The sequence below is a fragment of the Rhineura floridana genome, chromosome 8 (genome assembly GCF_030035675.1).
Source record: "Rhineura floridana isolate rRhiFlo1 chromosome 8, rRhiFlo1.hap2, whole genome shotgun sequence".
Lineage (NCBI taxonomy): Eukaryota > Metazoa > Chordata > Lepidosauria > Squamata > Rhineuridae > Rhineura > Rhineura floridana.
Window position 1 is genome coordinate 110160068 of NC_084487.1, and position 21062 is coordinate 110181129.

The 21062-nt window shown below is 42.0% G+C and overlaps 1 protein-coding gene across 4 annotated transcripts in view; it reads right to left on the reverse strand.

Moving 5' to 3' along the window:
* Positions 1–359: 359 nt before the first annotated feature.
* Positions 360–21062, reverse strand: part of PUS7 (pseudouridine synthase 7) — a 35423-nt gene continuing 14720 nt past the window's right edge. For all 4 annotated transcript variants that reach the window (XM_061640417.1, XM_061640414.1, XM_061640413.1 and 1 more), the window contains exons 8-17: positions 19710–19787; positions 14992–15120; positions 13612–13737; positions 12515–12576; positions 11557–11717; positions 9972–10098; positions 8881–8982; positions 7554–7683; positions 5508–5599; positions 360–1276 (exon numbers count right to left, since the gene is read on the reverse strand). In XM_061640417.1, the coding sequence (XP_061496401.1) occupies positions 1140–1276; positions 5508–5599; positions 7554–7683; positions 8881–8982; positions 9972–10098; positions 11557–11717; positions 12515–12576; positions 13612–13737; positions 14992–15120; positions 19710–19787 (1144 nt within the window). In that variant the 3' untranslated portion in view covers positions 360–1139. The remainder of the gene's footprint in view (positions 1277–5507; positions 5600–7553; positions 7684–8880; positions 8983–9971; positions 10099–11556; positions 11718–12514; positions 12577–13611; positions 13738–14991; positions 15121–19709; positions 19788–21062) is intronic.

Consider the following 21062-nt stretch of genomic DNA (forward strand, 5'->3'; position numbering starts at 1 on the left):
GAAGAACGGTGACAAATACTGGGGACAGCTATCATCCCCTTTCTTTCAAGTTGTCATCTCTTTTGCAATGCTCTAGCCTTAGCAAACAGAACAACAGGATGGCAAGTGGTTAGGGAACAGGCAAAGGGCAATCTTTTTTCACATTCTAGAGTATTTTTGCGTAAACACAACTTTTCCCAAAGAAAACATATACATTTGTCACATGCAAAAATATACATTTTCCTGAGTGATACTAAATAAAGCTTTCTGTAAGTTGCTTAGGGACTTTTTTGTAGTACGCAACAAATGAGTCAAATACATAAATAACATATGGGTAGAGATGATCAGCACTAGAACAAAAAGGAGGGAAGTAGGTTTCTGTACACCATTTAATAAACAAAGCAGCGCAAAACAGATCTGTTTCATCTTAGAAATAAAATGAAAGTACAACAATATCACAGCTGTCAAATTCACAATGGCTATTTAACCCTGTCATGCCGGGATACAGATTTTCCTAGTTCATCCATTGCCAGCAATAGACAAACATTAAATATTTGGGCTTAACCACATTTGTTGAGGATACAAATCCGATACTCAAGTAGAACTACGTTGTAAAAAACCAACACAAAAGTTTAATAAACAGCTCAAATAAAAGCAGCTGTACATGTTTACATCACATAAAAGACATGAACATTCTGCCAACAGAATCAGATGTTAGTACAGATCCTATCAACACTCTTAAGGCTAACTTCATTAGATATAAATGTGCATTCATTAGTACCCTATTCTAATTAGTTTTCCTAAACTGCACAATTAAGCATACTTGCAATCAGCTTTAATATGTACCAAATTCATGACACCATGTTTACTCCCATATCCGAGAAAACATTTTAAAAATACTTCTGCCAGTATGAAAGTACTAACAAGCCCCCATGTTCTTATAAGCCAGTGCAACTGCCCTGTGCAAACAGCTCATGCGCCACAGTTGCTCAGATTATTTAACAACAAAAATTACATTTTTTTTATAAACACAATTTTGCAATGAATTTGAAATGATATACTTTAAGCTAATACAAAAATACAACTTTTAATTAGAAAATGCCTGGAGAGAACTAGTAAACCATTTTCATGTTAAAACCTTTAATCATTGCAAAGGATCTTCAACGCAGCCATGTTGTATTTAACTGTGTCTGATTTTTTATGCTTGTGTCCATTTTTAGCACTTCTCGAATGGCCATTGTAGCGTAAGTTGATGGCGGAAGGGAAAAGTCCATCTTCAGAGCCTTGTATTTGCCTTCTATCATAAGTAAACCAAAGTTTAGGAAAAAACACTGAATATTCAACATAATTACAGTTTGCCAAACAACTGACTTCCTCCTCCCAAAAAGCAACGAAGTATGAAACAGTGTCATCAGTTTACATCATCCCAAGATCTTAACGTTAAACATACACTGAAGGGAATTGCTTTCCTATTAGATCTCTCAACCTGCTTTACAGATCTAAAGTCACACTGACAGTGATGCCTATAAATTGGAGTGGTTAACCTTTTTCAGGCAGAGGACTGTGTTGACCTCTGGCCAGCTCTCTGGGCTGCATGTATAAGTGAGTATGGCCAATTACATTTTTTTTTTAAAAAAAAATGACATGTTTTGGGGGGCACAAAATTATTTTGGTATCACAGAACTACAGCAGGGGATCTGCAAGAGTGAGCAATAAAATAATAATTTAATTTCTTTTTTAATGAACTCATCTGTGGGTGGGGGACTTTTGAGGGGAGGTGTATGTGGCCCATGGATTAGCCACCTCTGCTGCAAGTTCATCAGAAATGCCAAAACTATACCCAGCATTGTTACTCAAATCAAGATCTAGGCTGGGAGAACTTTTGCAGATAAACTCAAATCGGCAGGAATTCCATGGTGGGTTCATCCAGCTAAATCCAGGGAGGGTAGATTCCAACTCAGAAACAATTGAGAAGAAAAAAATCCAACCAAACCTGACACATTTTACAAAACATTGTTGAAGGAGGCTGTGATAAGACCTTTGTTAAAAAAGCCTTCATTAGACCCAGCGGAACTTAACAACTTCCACCCAGTCTCTGATCTCCCCTTTCTGGGCAAGGTGATTGAAAGGGTAGTGGCTGCTCAGCTCCAAGTTTTCCTGGATGAATTGGATTATCTAGACCCTTTTCAATCAGGCTTCAGGCCTGGTCATGGGACAGAGACTGCCTTGGTAGCCCTGCTTGATGACCTATACCATGCATCAGACAAGGGGAGTGCATCCCTGTTGGTGCTGTTGGACCTCTCGGCGGCCTTCAATACGATCGACCATGGTATCCTTCTGGGCCGTCTAGCTGGGATGGGATTGGGAGGCACTGTTTTACGGTGGCTCTGGTCGTACCTGATGGACAGTACCCAGAAAGTGGTGCTGGGAGACTACTGCTTGACCCTCTGGCTGTTGGCCTGTGGGGTACCGCAAGGTTCCATTTTGTCTCCCATGCTCTTTAACATTTATATGAAACCGCTGGGAGAGATCATCAGGAGATTTGGAGTACAATGTCATCAATATGCTGATGACAGCTCTATCTCTCCCTACCACTTGATTGCAGGGAGGGAGTGCTCATCCTAAACCGGTGCCTGGAGGCTGTGAAGGGCTGGATGTGGGCTAACAAACTGAAACTTAATCCAGACAAGATGGAAATACTGTTGGTCAAGGGAAAAACTGCACCAGGGACGGGGTTGCAACCTGTTCTGGATGGGGTTGCACTCCCCTTGAAGAAGCAGGTCTGCAGTTTGGGAGTCCTCCTGGATCCTGCCCTGCTGCTTGAATATCAGGTGGCTGCGGTAGCCAGGAGTGCTTTTGGCCAACTCAAAATGGTCTATCATCTGCTTCCGTTCCTGGAGGCAGTTGACTTAGACACAGTGACACATGCATTGATGACATCGAGGCTTGATTACTGTAACGCACTCCGTGTGGGGCCACCTTTGAAAATGGTTTGGGAATTACAGTTGGTTCAAAATGCAGCAGCCAGAATGTTAACTGGAGCACAGCACAGGGGGCATATCACCCCTGTGCTTTATTGACTCCTTTGGCTCCCAATTTGCTTCCGGGCCCAATTCAAAGTGCTTTTTCTGACCTTTAAAGCCCTAAACGGCCTTGGACCAATGTACCTGAGGGACTGCTTACGTCCATATGTACCCGCCCGGGATTTAAGATCATCTGCCTCTGGTGTCTGGAGTGAAAGACGTTAGACTGACAGGCATGCGGGAGAGAGCTTTTTCAGCTGTGGCCCCCAAGGTTTGGAACACGCTACCCCAAGAAGTGTGCTCTCTCCCTGATGATTTTCCGGAGACTTCTGAAAACAATCTTGTTTCAGAGAGCCGTTGGAAGGGACTGAAGGTAGAGCCTGACACTGATTTTATGCCTTCTACGTTAAATTGTACCCTTGTAGTCCCCTTTAGTACCACTCCCTATATATGTGTGTGTGTGTATAGCATTTTATGTATTTTAATTCTATTTTAATTTAATGTTTTTGTGATTTTATTGTTTACAATTTTATTATGTATGTGTTTGATTTTATTTTTGTAAGCCCCCCTGAGTGCCCTATTATAGGGTAGAAGGCGGGATAGAAATATTTTAAATAAATAAATAAACACTGTTGTTTAATAGAGTTGTGGCTGACAAAGAGTGGCACCCTCTTTTGACCCATGCTTCTTTATGGAATGATATTGTATCTTAGGATGGTATGAGTAATCTTTTGATATGTGATCATTTTGTAGCGGGATGAAACATTTGTAAATGGAGAACCTGTTATTTATTCTTGAATAAAATAAATTGCCTTCCATAGTTGAACATTCTTACATGCTCCATTCCACCTTATTTTATTGGTATTGTATTTTTCTCTTTATTGGTTTTTGAAATTTTACTTTTTGAAATTTTATATTACATACAGGTTATTGTATGTTATTTTCATTATCCTTATATACTGTAAAATGTCAGTAACTACATTCTTTGAGAAAAAGAAAGAATCTGACCTCTCTTCTGGGTGGGAATGTACATCTGGGCTGATGGCAGGGGGGGGATGTCTAGCAGGAAAGAATGCTCCCTGGCTGGTGTCATTACAGGAGTGCACACATATCCTAGATAGCCCATTTATGGGTTAAACACTCTTGGGTGTGTCTTACATTAAGCCACACTCTGTACCCCTGAGTTGCTGTGACTGCAGGTGTCAAAAATGTTATATCCCTCTGTAGAAGCCAACTTCAGGAACAGCAAAAGCAAAGCTGATGCACCTAATGTTTTCATGAAGCCCCGCTCAATAAATTCCTGGAGTACGACTCTGAGGAATAAATGAAGAGTAGTAGCCTAGCACCTCAACTCCGCTCCATTAAAACAGTTTGCTAGCATGTTCAGTTGCCCCTAAGACCACTTGCACCATGTATTGATTTTTAATCTTTAAGGGCGCATTCCAACTAGTATTGCCCTGGGCTGGGGAGAGAGTGGGATGTGGTGGACCCCTGGCTGAGCCAGCAGAAGCTCCTCAGCCCAGCTCAGCCGTGGGGCTGCTGGGATCTTGCCGGCTCAGCTGGGGGTCCACAGGGGATAGCCAGCTTGGCGGATGGAAAGCTGGCAAAAGCCGGTGGTAGCCCCAAAAGAGGGATGTTTTGGGCGTGGTGGGGGAGGAGCCATGGAGGGCCCATGCAGCATCCAAGTCCCCCTTAGAGTACTCCCATGGGTCCTGATCCACAGGAAAATTCCACCAGCAAAAGAGTTGGCAGAGGAAAATAATTCCAATGGTTGCCTATGGGGAGCACTTATTCCCCAGTGGGGCTATTTGTGGGAGCTGGCTCTTCCCTTCTGGCTCTGGTGTGCCGCTCCCGCTGCATTCAGCTGGGCCGGTGGCTCCCGAGCAGCACGTGGATGCTGCAGAGCTTACTGCTAGCACTTCCTCTGCCAACCCCTCCCCTCCTGCCAGCTTCCCCTCTTTGGTTTGCTCTGCCTGTTGGCAACCAGATTTTGCTAAGGGGGCTCCAATGTCCTAGAGCAGTGTTCTTCAACTTAGCCCTGACAAGTGGCTAAGCTGGCTGGGGATGATGAGAGTTGTAATCTAAGAACATCTGGGGACACAAAGTTGAAGAACAGTGTTCTAGAGCAACTACTGTAGAAGGGGGTAGGGCAACAAAGTACTGAAGGCTCCTCTCAATTTGCCTCTCCAATGGGAGGTGCATTTTGGCAGCAGCGTTGCCTCCAGCAGCAACATTTCATATCCCTTCAAATAAGCCAGCTCACATTCATCTACAGCAACACGACCGTTGTTTCTGGCAAGGTGTTTAACTCTGCTTACTAAGCATCACTTTGTTTGTGTGTGTGTGGAACTTAGATTATTGAACGTTTTCAGCTCCACAAACTTGTATAGAACTTTGTATTAAGCAATTAGATTTTATAGGCATTAAAAAGGGACGCTACATACATCATTGAGATATCATATATGGTATGTGTATAAAATGCACCAAAATGTTTGAAAGTCTTACCTGTTGCAAGAACTGCAGGTGGTTTTCCTTCCAGTTTATCCAAGTCTGTATTAAATAATGGAATCTTAGGGTCATCATACACAACTAGCTCCCTTTAAAAAAAAAGAGAGACAAAGGAGGGATTAAAATGTGCCCAACGTATACCTATACAGTAGAGCCCCACTCATATGGCAGGTTCTGTTCCAGGGCCCTGCTGAAAAGCGAAAACCGCCGGAAAGTGGGCCCCTACTCAGCTGTAGCACGGGAGCTCCCCACGCTCCAGATGACAGCGATCAGCTGGAGCACACAAGCTCCCCACCCTACAGCTGATCGTGAGATCAGCTGTAGTGTGAGGAGCTCCAGCTGATGCGCTCCAGCTGACAGGAATCAGCTGTAGCGTGCGAGCTCCCCACGCTCCAGCTGATCAGCTGGAGTGCACAATCAGCTGTAGCATGGGGAGCTCCAGTCGCCGCACTCCAGCTGACAGTGATCAGCTGGAGTGTGCAAGCTCCCCACGCTCCAGCTGATCACGCGCTCCAGCTGATCAGCTTGAGCATGCAATCAGCTGGAGCACGGGAAGCTCGTGCACTCTAGCTGATCACTGTCAGCTGGAGCACGGTGGCTAGAGCTCCCTGCGCTACAGCTGATCACCCCGCTGGCGCCGCCATATTAACGGAACTCCGACAAGCGGGGTGCCGACAAGCGGGGCCCTACTGTATTACAAATTCCATATTGCACCTCTATCCTATCCTATCTGTTGTGCAAAGTAGCAGAATTGTTGGTAAAAATGGTTCCCACACCTGGTTTTGAAGATTGCAACATGTTTTCAGTGCAAAACGTGGGCTTGAACACTGCAACGCTGTCTATACCTACTTGGTTCCTTTTGAAACCAATGGGATTTACTCAAGTGGCTCTACAGAGTCTTGCACCTAAATCTTACATCTGTAAGTAGGCAGACATGGCATTTTTTTCTAACATATACTAAACTCTGTGCTTTGTTTTACTACATATGAGGCTGCTACCTAAACTTAGGACTTCTATATTCTCATTAAACAAGGTGTAGCAGTAGAGTTTTGTGGCTTACTGGTGCTCTTCACAAAAAATAAATTTAAAGTGGAGTACTGCCACCAAGCACATATAAGTAATTACATGGTTCAGAACATAAGAGGCCTGCAGGATCAGACCAAAGGCCTATACAGTCTAACATTATGTGCTGTGGGCAACTAGAAACCTATGGGGAGCCCATAACCAGGGCATGAATAAAATAGCCCTCTCTTGCTTGAGATCCCCAGCAACTGGTATTCAGAGGCACACTGCCTCCAATACTCTGGAGGTAACAAAGCCATCATTTCTACTAGCCACTGATAGACTTGCCATCTCCTTATCTTTGGCTGCTATACTGTGTGCTGTTGAGCCTCCGCTTCCCCACGAGGGCCGGGGGGGGGAGACACGAGTTCCAGGTTTCCCAGCTGTCAGAAGGCACGGAAGACCAAGGAATTGTTGAGTCTGAGCAAGACCTTGGGAGGGGGAGTGAGTTTGACTCCGGGCCAGTTCCCACAGATGGCGCGGTCTCGGAAGCAGAGAGCACGCCGCCCCCAGACAGGTCAGAGGAGACATTGGAAGATGTTCCAGAGGGGGTGTTGACTCCCCCTTTACCAAGCGGTTCTCGGGATGCCTCAAGCGCATCACCGTCCCGACCTCGAGCCAGTTGCTAAGGAGACGGTTCTTTCGGACGAGCTGTTGGAGGCATATACTCCGTCACCCCGCTCTTGATGCCACGAGAAGTGGACAGGACAGAGGTAGGACTTGCAGAGGAGCCAGAGATTACGATCTAAAACTTTCCCTACTTAAGACTGCAGCTCTCTGGGTTGAGATGCTGAGTCAACTTTCTTCACGCATTGCAGAGCATGTCTAGAGTGCAGTTAGGGAATTCTAGTGAGCTAGCTTAGAGATTTCTATGAAGCATACCGCTTTTGATGTATCCATTACTTTAATAAAACAAGATTTGATTGTACCTGCGTCTCAGCCTCGTGAATCCCGCTCTGAACAGGACAGCTGTTTACTTACCAGCTCACATTCTGAGGTCGGATGATAATCTTTCTGTATGCTCCAGATAAGGAATAGTCTCGAATTTTATGTTTCATGTTATTGATGTCGAGATTGTCAGCAACTAATATGTCCTTGTAGACTTCCCCAACTGCCATAAAAGGACATATCAATTAAATATAGCATGGCATTCAGCACAAACATTTGTGAGTAACTGATCTTCTCCCTCTTAGATCTGATGAAACATCTGACCTATAATGCTGAAATGTGACCCAAAAGTGTAAAAGGTCTTTTGCTACAGCCCTATTAAATATTTAGTTTTAAGATTAAAATAGCTAATGTACATATGTGGAAATGTTTACAAAACTGCAAAAGTAAACAGAAGCAAGCATTATGGGTTTCTTCTGATGCTACTTCCCTCCCGCCACACACAAAAAATCTATATTGGGAGGACGCCTCTGCACTCCCTCCACCACTTATCCTCATACATCAAATATACCCTACTACATTGGAGAAATCAGACACTGAATACTTTGTAGGAACTCCCTGGCCCTGCAATATAAAATCTACTTTCTAGCCATTTTGGTAATCAGTTAACCATTCTACATACAGTTAGGCCAGGAGCAAAGTCCATGTTCGTTTAAGCCCATTTTAAATATATATCCCCCTTCCTCTTAAAAATATCCATAACATGCTTCCAATCTCATTTTGCGTGGCAGTTGGTGCGGGATGGAACCGTCGGCACATGCCCTAAATCTGGATGCAGCAAGAATATTTGCCCCCAACAGACTGTACTTCTTCTGCCTTCCCCCTAGGATACAAGTTGGTGGCATGACTTCAGGCCATGCCAACAGTTTTACTAAACTATTCTTTGCCTCCAAGTTTCTCCTGCAAGATGCCCTGTTATGCCTGCTCCCACCGTCTCATTTAGAGAATACTAGTTAATGAATGAATGATCCTCCCTTAAAATGTGGTTGCATCTAGATTACTTTTGATCCAAATATAGAAAAATAACCCTATTTCTCATTAATGTACAGCCATATTTATAAACCCAATGCTAGTTACAGTCTGACTACACTGACTGAAATCAGTGAACTTAAGCTGACTAGTTTCATAGGGTTTGTTCTGATTATAACTTAATTGGATATTACCCTAAGTTTATAAGTATGTTTATAGGCAAACAAATCCAGAAAGGCAAAAAATAAAACGCAATCTAATCTAAGAATATTAAATCAGATGCAAGACCCATCAAGTTACTTTCATATGGTCACCAATATATACATCCCAAGCTCTAATCTGCTGGCATAGCAAACTTGGTTATGCTCATGACTTTAAAATGAATTCTTACTTTTATGTTTTGGATAGATAATATCAAAGCCAGGCAGTGGCATCACAACATCATGGATAGTGTAATTGTCAGCCTCTGTTTCATCAATATAAACAGCTGTACCTAAAAATATAAGACAAATGTTCAAGTAATATATAGCTTTCCAGTTCATCTCAACCAGATTTTGTGGTGAGAAATCAGTTTTCAGACAGTGCATCTTGTACCTTGTGTTTATGAGCTCCTTAAAAAGAAACAAAGGAAAGAGGAAGAACATTTCAAACACCATGTAGATTAAAAGATTAGGCATCCTGGGAAGCCGAAAAGTCTACATGATGGAAGACTCCAGAATGACACTAGCAGATGCATTTCTTTTCCGCATCTGGTTGTATCACTTGTGCAATTTCAATTAACAGACTAAGGCTGCAATCCAGTACACATTTACTTGGGAGTAAGTCCCATTGAACCCAATGGAGCTTACCTCTGAACAGACATGTTTTGGATTGCAGCCTAAGGCTGAAATCTGTGCATGTTCATCTGCAAATCTATGTCCTACTGTAGCTGAGCTAGATCACTAGCTTCTGCACCTCCACCCCCTGCAGGCCCCCCACAAGCCTCTTGCCTTTCCTTCTTAATGAGGGAGTGGGCTGACATCTCACTGAAGCCCTGTTTGCAACGCTCTCTCCCGTTGCCTAGACCACTTTCAAACAGCAGTGTCACAGAGGTCAGGCAACCTGGAAAATGTAGTTCTCTCAGGCACCAGAATCCTTTTAGAAAACTATCAGGAGCTCCCTGCCAACTCCAGGTAAGTGAGTAGGAGGGGAGCAGGGCTTGAACAGCAGAGGAGGCATTCGGATCACAATGCACTCCCAATGATATCTCCAGGAGCACAATAGGGTCCAAGTTCAGAATTGGGCACACATGAATTGGGGTAATTAGAAAAAGCTTTTTCAAATAAAAACTTGAAGTTTGGTTGTCAAGCCGAATTCCAAATCAAGGGAAGGGGGAGTTTGCTCATCATGAGCTTTAAGGAACAAGAGGCCAGCAAGCTATTCCAAAATGTTTTGTGGACTATGTGCCAGACATCCCGATGCGAAGCTGCAATGACATTTTACCTCCTTTTAGGACAAGATCTCCTGGTACAGCTCTAAGCCCGTATTCATCTATTCTGCGGCTCACCATGTTATTCCACACATAACTCTGATAGCTATGAATATACATCAAACGATTATTTCTTGGGATCTGTAGACCAGAAAAAGGGGATTATTCAACCACCAACACATAGCATTATTCACTGCCTAGTTACATCTCACTTAAAAGGGGTGAATGTCAGGAGAAGACAACAGCATGTCAGCCAGATAACTATTGGTTTTCAGATACATTGAACAGAGTTTCTAGGCAAGATTCTTCTCGCTATGCAGAACCTTGTCTTCTAAAAAAAAGACAATGCTGCTTCTGTATGTATTTGTTTAGTGGATTTGTATTGTGCTTCTCAGCTGAAGTCTTCAAAGCAGCTCACAAATATTAATAAAATGCATCATGTACATTAAAAGCTATACACTTGAAATAGAAACAAACAGAGCCAGAAGTGGCCCTGTGGAGGAAGCGGGTATTGTCCAGCTGGAGCTGGTGCCTTGTGTCATCTTTGCCTTCTCCCTCTCCTGTTCCTTCCCATAATGCAAATAGTGTTAGATGGCCTTGAGGAGGAGGTGGTGGCAAAGGACACATTCCTGCAGGAGCAGGAGCAGGAGCAGATAGCTGGTGTTTTCTTTGCACCTCCCTGTCTCCCTCCTTCTCTCTCCACAGCTGTTAGAATCTGTGGGAGTCAATTTTGGATGCTAGAATTGCATGCTTAGATGGCAATCCTGTAAAACACTTGCTTAGGAGAAATACCCACTGGATTCAATGGTGCATATTTCTGAGTAGCTATGTATAAGGGCTGTACTGTTAATAGCTGTCACACATCTTAAAATATCAGGAAGCCTCCAGCTCAATTTACAGCATTAAACACCCCCACGCACACTATTCAATTTTTGTTACCAAGTCAATGATTGTTGCCAAGCCAGGGCAGCTCGTCAAACGGTGGCGCAAAATTGGAAATTATTAGAAAACTTGGATAAAATGACATGGTATAGAAATATATAGAATCTAGCTTTATTAGATAAAATTACTTATAATCTTAATTTTTTACAAGATAAGGCTAAATCTGATGTATACATTGCTACATGGTGGCCATTTATTGAATATACAAATAAGTACGGATTACACGATCATCTTTCATCCGCAGCCAGATCCATTTGGTTCTCTTAACTTTTGATAAATCTTTCTCTGCTAACCAATTTGCAAATATTGAATTGTGTTTTAAATGGTATATCCATAAATCTACTATATTTGTCTTCCAATGTATTGAGAAAATGTTGTATATTCTTTATTTGCATATATATTCGTCCTCAGTGACCCGAGATTGGGATTGTGGTTTTTGTTTGAATGTTGTTGTTCTTTTTGTTTTGTTAGTATATTTTCAATAAAAATATAACTCTGATTGTTGCCAAACCAGAACTGGTTAAAAATATGGCAAGAGGAAGGAGCCATTTAGGGCCATTTACCATTCCCCATAAATTTGACTTCACCCCCCAAATTGCTTTCAGACACCTTCAGAGTGAAGAGACAGCCTTCAAACTGTTACCACTTTACACTCACCATGCCAAATGCAGAGACTATGTTCTTCAGTCCGTACTTTGAAAGTCCCCGAAGCAACTGTCCTTCCACACACCTTTTCACAGGAAGTTTTTTCAGGGCTGCAGTGGGATCTTTCGTTTTTGCCCACTCTTCTCGGCATTTTACCAAGTATCCCTTTTCAGCTGAAACAATAATTTGCACAAAAGGGAAGCATCATCATTACCATCAACATGAGTAGGTTGTCTTTTCATTTAAAAAAATAGCTCAAAAAGAAGTGCAGACCTAAGTCAGTGGTGTCCATAACATAAAATCCTTCTCCACCAGTTTCAAAACAATGTTTTCAGTTAAGATTCTGAAACAGACAGCCAACATGTTATACTGCAAACCTCACTCAACTTACTGGAGATTAGCTCCACTGAAGCCACTGCCAACTTACTTTGACAAATGCTCATGCATAATAAACTTGGGCAATGGGTAGATTTACGAAGCATGTTGGCTGACAACTGGACCCTCAACACACTCTATTAACCAGCAGGCTTGCCCTTAAATTCCACTGTTGACTGAAGCAGGCTTTTTTGAAGGTAATGGTGGCCCAGTGTTCTGGGGATGGTTCATCTATATTTCAGCTTCAATTTGCTCTTTTAACTGGATTTTAATCCTTCCCCACCCCACAACCTACACGTCCTTTTGTTTTACCATTCTAAGGATTTAGGATATTGGTGGTTCTAAATTTAAATAAGTTCTATCCTATAATACTAGTTTACACCTTACTTAACATTCTAGGCTTAGAATACTTCAGAGAAATTTGTCACAATTTCTTATCAATTAGGATTCATATAACCATTAATTTTCAAGACAAAAACAGGCAAATTATAAAAAATCTTTTTAGAAGTACTCCTTTTTAAAAAATTTCATTGAACAATGAATGAATCTGAATCCAAAATGGCTAGTGCCATATCTAAACATTCATAACACTTGCCTCCAGGACGTGGTTTTAGTATTAAATCCATTACTTCATTCCAATTATTCTGTAGAATAGCTCTAAAAATATAGAAGAACATTTGCTTAATATTGCATTGCCAGAGGGAAAAAACTCTAGAAGTCTACCAAGGCAAACTACAGAATCATTCTAAACCAGCAAACAGAAGGAGGTTAGGCTGCAATCCTAGTTCCACTTACCCGATAGTAAACTTTTGGTGAAATCAACAGAATTACTTCAATGCAAATTTAATGATCTTATTATTAGATCTCAAGGAGGATCCAAAAGTGGATTCTGAAGGCCAACACATTGTATAAGACACTTTTGGACTAGGACACCTGAGCATCTAATGATTAACGTTCACAGAGTTATGGAAGATGCCAATGAGGTATGGGCTGTTGAGCATCAAAACTGTGGCTGCCACAAAAGTTGCGGGACAAGATCAAGAGAATGCTTGGTGTCTCCTGTTGAATACTCTGGGGATCTGCAACAATTCCCAGGAATCTCTCAAGAACCCCAGCCTGTGTTGAATTTCCAAGGCTGACACATCACAAAAGGGTCTGCTGCTGCTCAATGGATTCTGTTCCTAACATAAAATGGGAGACCTCCTGAGAAAGTTAAGCATGCTTAAGTCTCGTTGACATTTATTTCTTTTAATAAAAATTTCAAACCTACCACAGTACACAGGGCCAGGTATAAATGTTAAAATCCACACAAACTGGGACAGAAGCATCGTTAATTTTCTCTAGATCATTGGTTCCCCAACTTTTTCCCCCATGGACCACTTGAAAATTGATGAGGATCTTGATGGACACATTAATGATTCTTCTGCCTGTTCTAACCATTTTAGCATGCTGTGCTAGATGCTGTACCATTTTAATTATATTTTTGCTCCTTTTATTATTATTAATTATGGGTATTTCTGGCACACTGACAAGGGAGCCAAGGCTGAGAAATAGCAATGGGTCCAAAGCCACCTAAGCAAGGTAACAACTGATCTGGGATTTGAAGCCACATCTGTCAGGCCCAACATTCTTCCTTACTGGGCTCCCAAGCTCTTTAAAGCACCATACAAATACTAAATAAAAGGAACATACCTTCCAACTTGATACGTAGGGACAGCAGTGGTTCCAAATCTTTGCATTCCATAGTAGTTAATGAACCCAATTTCGCTGAGAGACTGCATGGCTTGCTGAACTTGATCTTCAGTCCCTGTTATATTTCTAATAAAAATAAAACAGGGAAAAAGCACAGAGACACACAATGTACATTAATGATGTCAAAGACAAATATCATGAAGTATTAGCACATATAGAATGCAAGAGATACACACATGCATATATACTAAGAAGTAAGACCCACTGTGTTCAGTGCTTTAACTCTCCACAAGTATGTTTAGGATTGTATTTTGCAGTTACTTCGAGTAACCCACCAGTCAGTGTATATGGAGGAAAATTTCAGTTTTTCTGCCAAAATTAAAACACGCTTTTTTAACTAGATCCATTCTTCTCAGGCCCTCTCCTACATTTGATCTTGCAGTAAATATTTTAAGCCTTTCCCCTCCAGCAATAATATTTGTCTTAAAACACACCTAAAACTCATTAAGTTTGTCAAGTTGCCAAATCCTATGTTTCCACAACTGCACAGCAACAGTGCACAGGCATGCAAACACTGCCCTCGCAAAAGCCTTTAGCAGCTGTTAAGACAGAGTTGCAGGGAAATCCACAAGAAATAAAAGGCATGATAAAATGCAAAAATAATACAAAAAAAGACAAAGGGTTGTATTCAGACTAAGTTAAATGCACTTCGGTCCCAATGAAACCAGTGTGCAAAGTTGAGTCATGACAGTACAGGTCCCATTGACATCGATGGCTTGTATTCAACACTGCCATTTTGCTGGCGCAAGACTTCTGCTTGTGCAATGGAACTTCTTACCTCTTTTCCCTTGAAGTCCCCTGTGCACCCTTCAAATGTGCTCCAGAGGGGCAGGGGACTTTCTGGATCAGATTCTGAGGGTGCACTGGGGGCTAAAAGGTAGAGGAAGGAGAAGTCCCTTTGTGTGAGGTAACACTGTTCACACAGCATTTGATGCAGCCCAGTGGGTCTCAATGCAACTAACTTATTCTAGATCTAATCCACAGTTTAACAAATAAATTTAAATCTGGGATATTCCTAACACTGAGAGACAACTGTGAAATCTTGTTGATGCTACCAGACTTATCATCTCCCTTTGTTTTATCTTAGTTATAACTCTGGGTAAGAAAGACAAAAGAAAGCTGAATGCATATTTTGTTGATGATTAATTACAGCAAGGTTTGGAAGTCTCTTTTAAACATAAATGTATTTTCTATCTTTCAAGTAGAAAAATCTATAGAACACTAGTTCATCTGGGATTATCACACCTTTCAATAGCAAAGAGGTTCCTAACATTAAGCACAGATCTATAAAGTGGCAGTCCTGAAAGACAGCATTTTTACCTGAGAACCACTGTGAAATGATTTCCTTGCAGTTCTCCCAACTTCAATGGATGGTTCTTGTAACTAAAGTTTCCAAGCTTGAAATTCATCAGACATTTATTTAAGTGAGCCAACCTTTGTGCAGTGATTCTATGCACAGGGGGGAAAACATTTCACAATAAACATGTCACCACATAGGAAAATAATTCATACAGTGTCTGAAGACAGCCAATGTAATAAATCCTATGCATTGTCCATTCTTTTATACTTATTCTGAATTCTGCTTCTGAGATTACAACACTAAGCCATAAATTAGCATTACGAAAAACAGTTGCAGCTAGCCTCATGCTTGCACTCTCCCTTCCCCACCCCTCCTCCAGCATGGCCACAAGGAGGATATTGGAAACTTCTTTTTAGGATTAACCATAATTTAGTGTTACATCTAAACACTAAGCTCTGGTTAATTTTAACTATGTTTTGTTGAAACATGCCAGCTTCTTAAACTACATGGCTTATTTCAACACACTCTAGTGAAAAACCATAGTTTGTCTGGATCTGGACATTGAGGCAAACTGTGGTTAGTCTAAAACAGAAGCAAAAGCTACCAGACACCTCTTTCTGGCCACAATGGAAGAGGGCAAGTGCATGAGCCTGAGGTTCAGCTAAACATATTCTTATAACACTAAACTATGGTTAATGCTAAATGATGGCTTAGTGTTGCGTCCAAACCAGCTCTACTTTTCCGGAAGGAAACCAATCTCAGACTCCACTTGATCAAGGTCAAATTTCAATTCCTTTAAGCTCACTATAAACTAAGCAAGACCAAGGAGACCAATGCCAGGTGATTGCCATTTCAAGAGCACCAGTTGTGTAAACAAGACCTTTGTGTACTTCTACATTTAAAAGGGATGCTACTTTCTCTGTTACTATTAAAAAACGGGAAAGAGATATGCCAGCCTTATTTTATGGCAGGTTGGATGGCAGCAGGTGAAACAATACCACCAATACAGCTCTCACAGCTACGCGGAATCTATTCCAGCACAATGCATGATCAGATGTGGATTTTCTGGAAAATTTTGCAATATCTGATTTAGCATGGTTGGTGCACAGACTTTCTTACACTGATTTTTAATGGGAAAAATTATAGACACTGAAAATTTAACCATTATTATACATAAGTACATAGCACTCTGGTTATATTAAACATGCATGTATGCTTGTTAGTCACTTGAAAAAAGTAAAACCTTTGAAATTGCCCAGTTATCTCATCATTAAGTCATCATGCTTGCACCGGGCTGGGGTGGGGGGTTGGATTGGACAGAGGCATCTCTCTCCCTTCCCCCAGTTTTGCTGGTGAAGCTGACATTCTGCTGATGCAGAGGTCCCCTTTCTGCCTGTCAAACAGTCAGGCAGAGGTGCCACTACTGGAATTCCCATGAGTAGCAGTCAATGGAATGGCTTGAAATGGGGTGTTCTAATGACAGGGAGGGGCTGAGCCAACCCAGAACCCACTGGATCTTGAATTAGTCTCACTGCCATCATATGACTGCATTAGGCCCAATCTCTGCACCAGCTCCAGGCAGGCACAGTGATCGCTCCCTCCCCCCACTTCCATTCTGGCTTCTGTCGGTGGCTGGGGTTTGGATTGCAGCCTTACTCATTAAATTTTATGAAACAATGCATTTCTAGAAATGGAAATGTTTCAGCCCTTCATCCCAGGTCACTGTGCATGATGCCTCAAGTAACACAACACAGGGGACACTCTTGCAACAGACTATTTGTCATAAGGTCCCAGTCTGAAGGCACATGGAGCCACCACCTTAGAATCATAGAACAGTAGAGTTGGAAGGGGCCTACAAGGCCATCGAGTCCAACCTCCTGCTCAATGCAGGAATCCTTATTAAAATGGTTCCTTGATGGAAGAAAGGCAGGGTATAAATGTAAGAAAGTAAAAAAGTAAAGTAAAATATATCAGATCTGAATCATACTTTACTTTTGAATTAAGATTTAATATGCATCAGAGTTTAAAAGACACACAAATGTATATGGATATGCATGTGGCCAATTAGATATGGAACATACATGTTCAAAAGGCTGGATGTCCTCCAATAAACACGAAGGAGGGTCCTACCCCTATCCCAATCACTGCTTCTTGTTGTTAGAGTTTATTCACTAAAAGGCAAGAAACCCTTGCGGTTTAAGAACACCACCATTCTCCATATGCTCAGAGGCACGTTACCAAACTCTTCCAAGCTACACAGGAAGTGGATTGGACTGTGAAAGACCAACCCAAATTGTTTTTGCATTTTGACAAATTTGTATTGTCAGTACAATATCTCAGAGAGGAGGTCAGGACTCCTGGTGCATTCACTATAGCTGTCCAGTTTCCCTGCTTTTTAAAGTTTGATAGAAATATCTGTTGGCCATAGGTATGTTCCTAAACCGCAAGGTTTTTTTTGCCTATTAGTGCATTTCTCTGCTTTTTAATCCGGGAGGTAAGAAATGGGATCCTGTGTAAATTTGCTGAGAATGGATCGATCATTTGCATGTTTATTGAGATCAAAGGGATTTACTCTCCTGCAATCATGCTTAGGATAAGTGAAACCGATGACGGGTGGGGGGAGGGGGGGAAGAGGAGGGAGGGCAGGGGGAAGGGAGCAGGAGAGAGGAGGAGGGCAGGTTAGATCATTTGTATGTTTATTCAGTTCAATAGGTTTTACTCCTGTGCTATCATGCTTAGGATATGTAAAACTGACCTAGGGGAGGGGCAGAGAGGATGGAAAGGAGAGGGAGGGGGAGGAGGAGGAAGGCAGGAAGGATAGGACAAGAGAGGAGGGAATGAGTAGGGGTAGAGAGGGGAGGAGATTGAAGTGTGGGCAGTGGGCAGAGGGAAAGCTGCTTTCCTTTCCAAAAGGAAAACATTGTTAACAGTACAGTAGCGCCCCGCTTATACAGCAGTTTCCGTACCAGACCCCCACCAGAAAGCAGAAATCACCGTAAGGCAGAACCCCATTGAGTTTAATGGGGCGCGTTGCGCAAAAATGCCACAAAATCGGCTTTTAGAGAGGGGAGGAAAGCTGCCGCATTAGCTGAACGCCGGGAAGCGGGGCCCTACTGTATCAGTTTTTTTCAGGGTTTCTCCCACCTTTTTATTCTACAGCAGGCACATGTAGTCTCCAACCCAAATTTAAACCAAAGCTGTCACTGGCCACATCCACACCAGACTTTTATTTCACTTTACAGTCATGGCTTCCCCCCAAAGAATCCTGGGAAGTGTAGTTTGTGAAGGGTGCTGAGAGTTGCTAGAAGATGCCCTGTTCCACTCACACAGCTTCAATCAGAGTGGCTGACTATTAAACCACTCTGGCCACTGGAGCTCTGTCAGGTGAAAAGGAGCAGCCTTCACAAACTACACTTCCCAGAATTCTTTGTGGGAAGCCATTACTGTTTAAAGTGGAATAAAGGTCTGGTGTGGGTATGGCCCTGATTAGCCAAATCAAACAGCTGTTAGTGTGGCTTTGAGAACACGGACAGTTGGTTCTTACTGAGCATGCCCTGTTCTATCATAGACTTCAATGTTAAATTTCTTAAATTACTTAAAAATCAGCCATGAATTTAAAAAAACTTTTAAACTGCAGAAGATGAAGGTCAGAGTAGGGGGCAAGATCAATAATAAGATTACAGGTACTATGCGAACACGGCTGAGTTTTAATTAATTTCAAGAAATTACAAGACCACTGATGGAAAAACAGTCCGACGGGTCTGGATTTTTTTTTCCATTTTAGACTTTGAACTCTGGATTATCTCTGAGTGTTTTGTGCATCACCATGAAAATTTACAGGGCTGTTAAGCAAGCTTTTCTGAGTTCAGGACTATAAGTTTTGTAAGATTTTGTTTTGAAATGAGCTTATGGGAAGCAATAGAATAGCATGGGGGGATATTTTCAATACAGCATGGTAGAATGTGAAAAATCCATGCTGGCTATAGTATACAGCCAATCTTGTCTTTTGCTGTCTTTTGGCCATAAAAGGCCCCCAAGGCAGCTCACAAAGGTTCACACACAAATACAAAATTCAAGTAAAATGCAACTTACAAAAATTTAAGTTGACAAAAATCTCAACTTCAAAAAAAAAGAAAGAAAAAAGACTAAAAGCCAGATATATCTACGTTCCTGTCAAAATGTAAAGAGCAGTCCCAGCACAAATGCCAGAGAGAATAGGAGTGAACATTTCGGTGTTTGCTTCAGAGAAGCCCAGTCATTTAAATGAAATTATCCAATTCGCTATTTGATGGTGCTGTGGACTGCTTTTGTCTTTTAAACTCTAGTGCATTTTGTATCCAAATGTGTTAAACCAGAATTGGTTCTCAAGGTTCACAGGCCTTCAAAACGAATCCTGTATCATATAAAACTCATTACTGAAGCCTTATTTTCAAACCATGGTTCTCAGTAGCCATTTCATTCCATCTTTCAACATTCAAGCCCCAAGTTTAATGCTGGGGAGTTTAAAATGTACCCCCAGTCACATATGTTCTGTGGAATACAGGTAGAACTGGGGAGTGCCTGAATCAAATGGCTGAGCACTTACCCAATACCATGGTACTTTAAAAATGTGCAGCAGAGCTTTCCAAAGTAAACCTCCAGGGCTATAAAATCAGCTATTTCATCTTGCACATAGAGAAGACCGTTAGGAAAAATCCAGCCAACCAGGCTATGTGAACATCATCCTGTTTTTACTTACCTAAGAACAGCAATCTTCTGAACTGTAATAGCCCTTTTGTCTTTTGTCCCCATGTAGGAAAATATGTTTGGCTTAACTCTTTAAAAAATAAGAAAGGAAATGCTCAGCACTAGCAAAACAGCTAGGAGGAAAAGTGTTAAAGTCTGCAGTTAATACCTTTGTTCACTGCTCACTGACCGTATTTCATTACAATCAGGGGTAGGGAACCCTTTTCAGCCTGGGGGTCATGTACCCTCAGAGGTAACCTTCTAGGGGCTGCATGCAAGTGGTGGGTGGAACCAGAGGCAAGCGTCAGCAGTTTCTACACATACACACTTTCCCATCCTCCATCCACGCAAGCAAAAAACGTTATTAAAATGAAAGGACATACTCTGCCCTGTGAAAGCACTCAAAGAGGGTATGGAGCAGGGCCAGTGAGGGGCATGGTCTAGGGAGAGCGGGTGGCCTAGGGTGGGGCATGGCCTTCCTGAGACCTGAGGATCAGACAGAGAAGCCTGGCAGGCCTTATTTGGCCCCCGGGCCTAAGGTTCCCCACCCCTCATTTTAACCATATAGTGCACAGGGGCCATCCTCAGGAACCACAACAGCCAGTTGATCCCAGGGCAGCCATTTTGCTCAAAACACTCCTAAGTAAAAACTTCTGCATGGATTTCTAAGTGCCGTCACCTGAATACCTTGTGCAAATGAACAGATGACAAGTGTGTACCTTTCACTTATTTCTATCCTGTTGTTATTCTAAGGCTGCTTCTGACAATACGTAGTATAAAGCAAAACAAAAATACAGGGAACAACTTGCAACATTATGTCTCTATCTTGCCACGGTTACGTGAGATTAGAAGCCAGAGCACACAATTCAAAGCAACTAGTTTTGCTTCTATTACCACAAGCATAGGTGGCCACAATTATAGCTTGACAGTTGCCAGCTTGACAGGACAAAAGCAACATGCATTGTGTCAAAAAAACAGATTTACAGGTTAAATTTTGAAACCATATTTGAACCCACACAATGCATAGGATTGAAACTGAACTGAAAAGTTTCTCCCTATAGGCTTGAAACGATCTTAAATTACGTAAGTTTCCCATGCATGGCATGGCTCTCTCTCACTCAGTTTCTCACACACAAGAACACACGTACACACACTATCCCCCATTCCTTTAAAAAAAAAAAAAACTATTTATGATTTTCCAGAATCAACTATCTTCTATTCTTAAGACAGGAATGTCCCAGGACTGGAGCCTCACCCTTGGGATTCCACTATGTCCAAAAATTACAAACTGTTATCCACAGGGATCACACATTATTTCCAAAGCTGATCGCTAAAAAGCAGGCATGCCACCTTTAACATGCTGCAA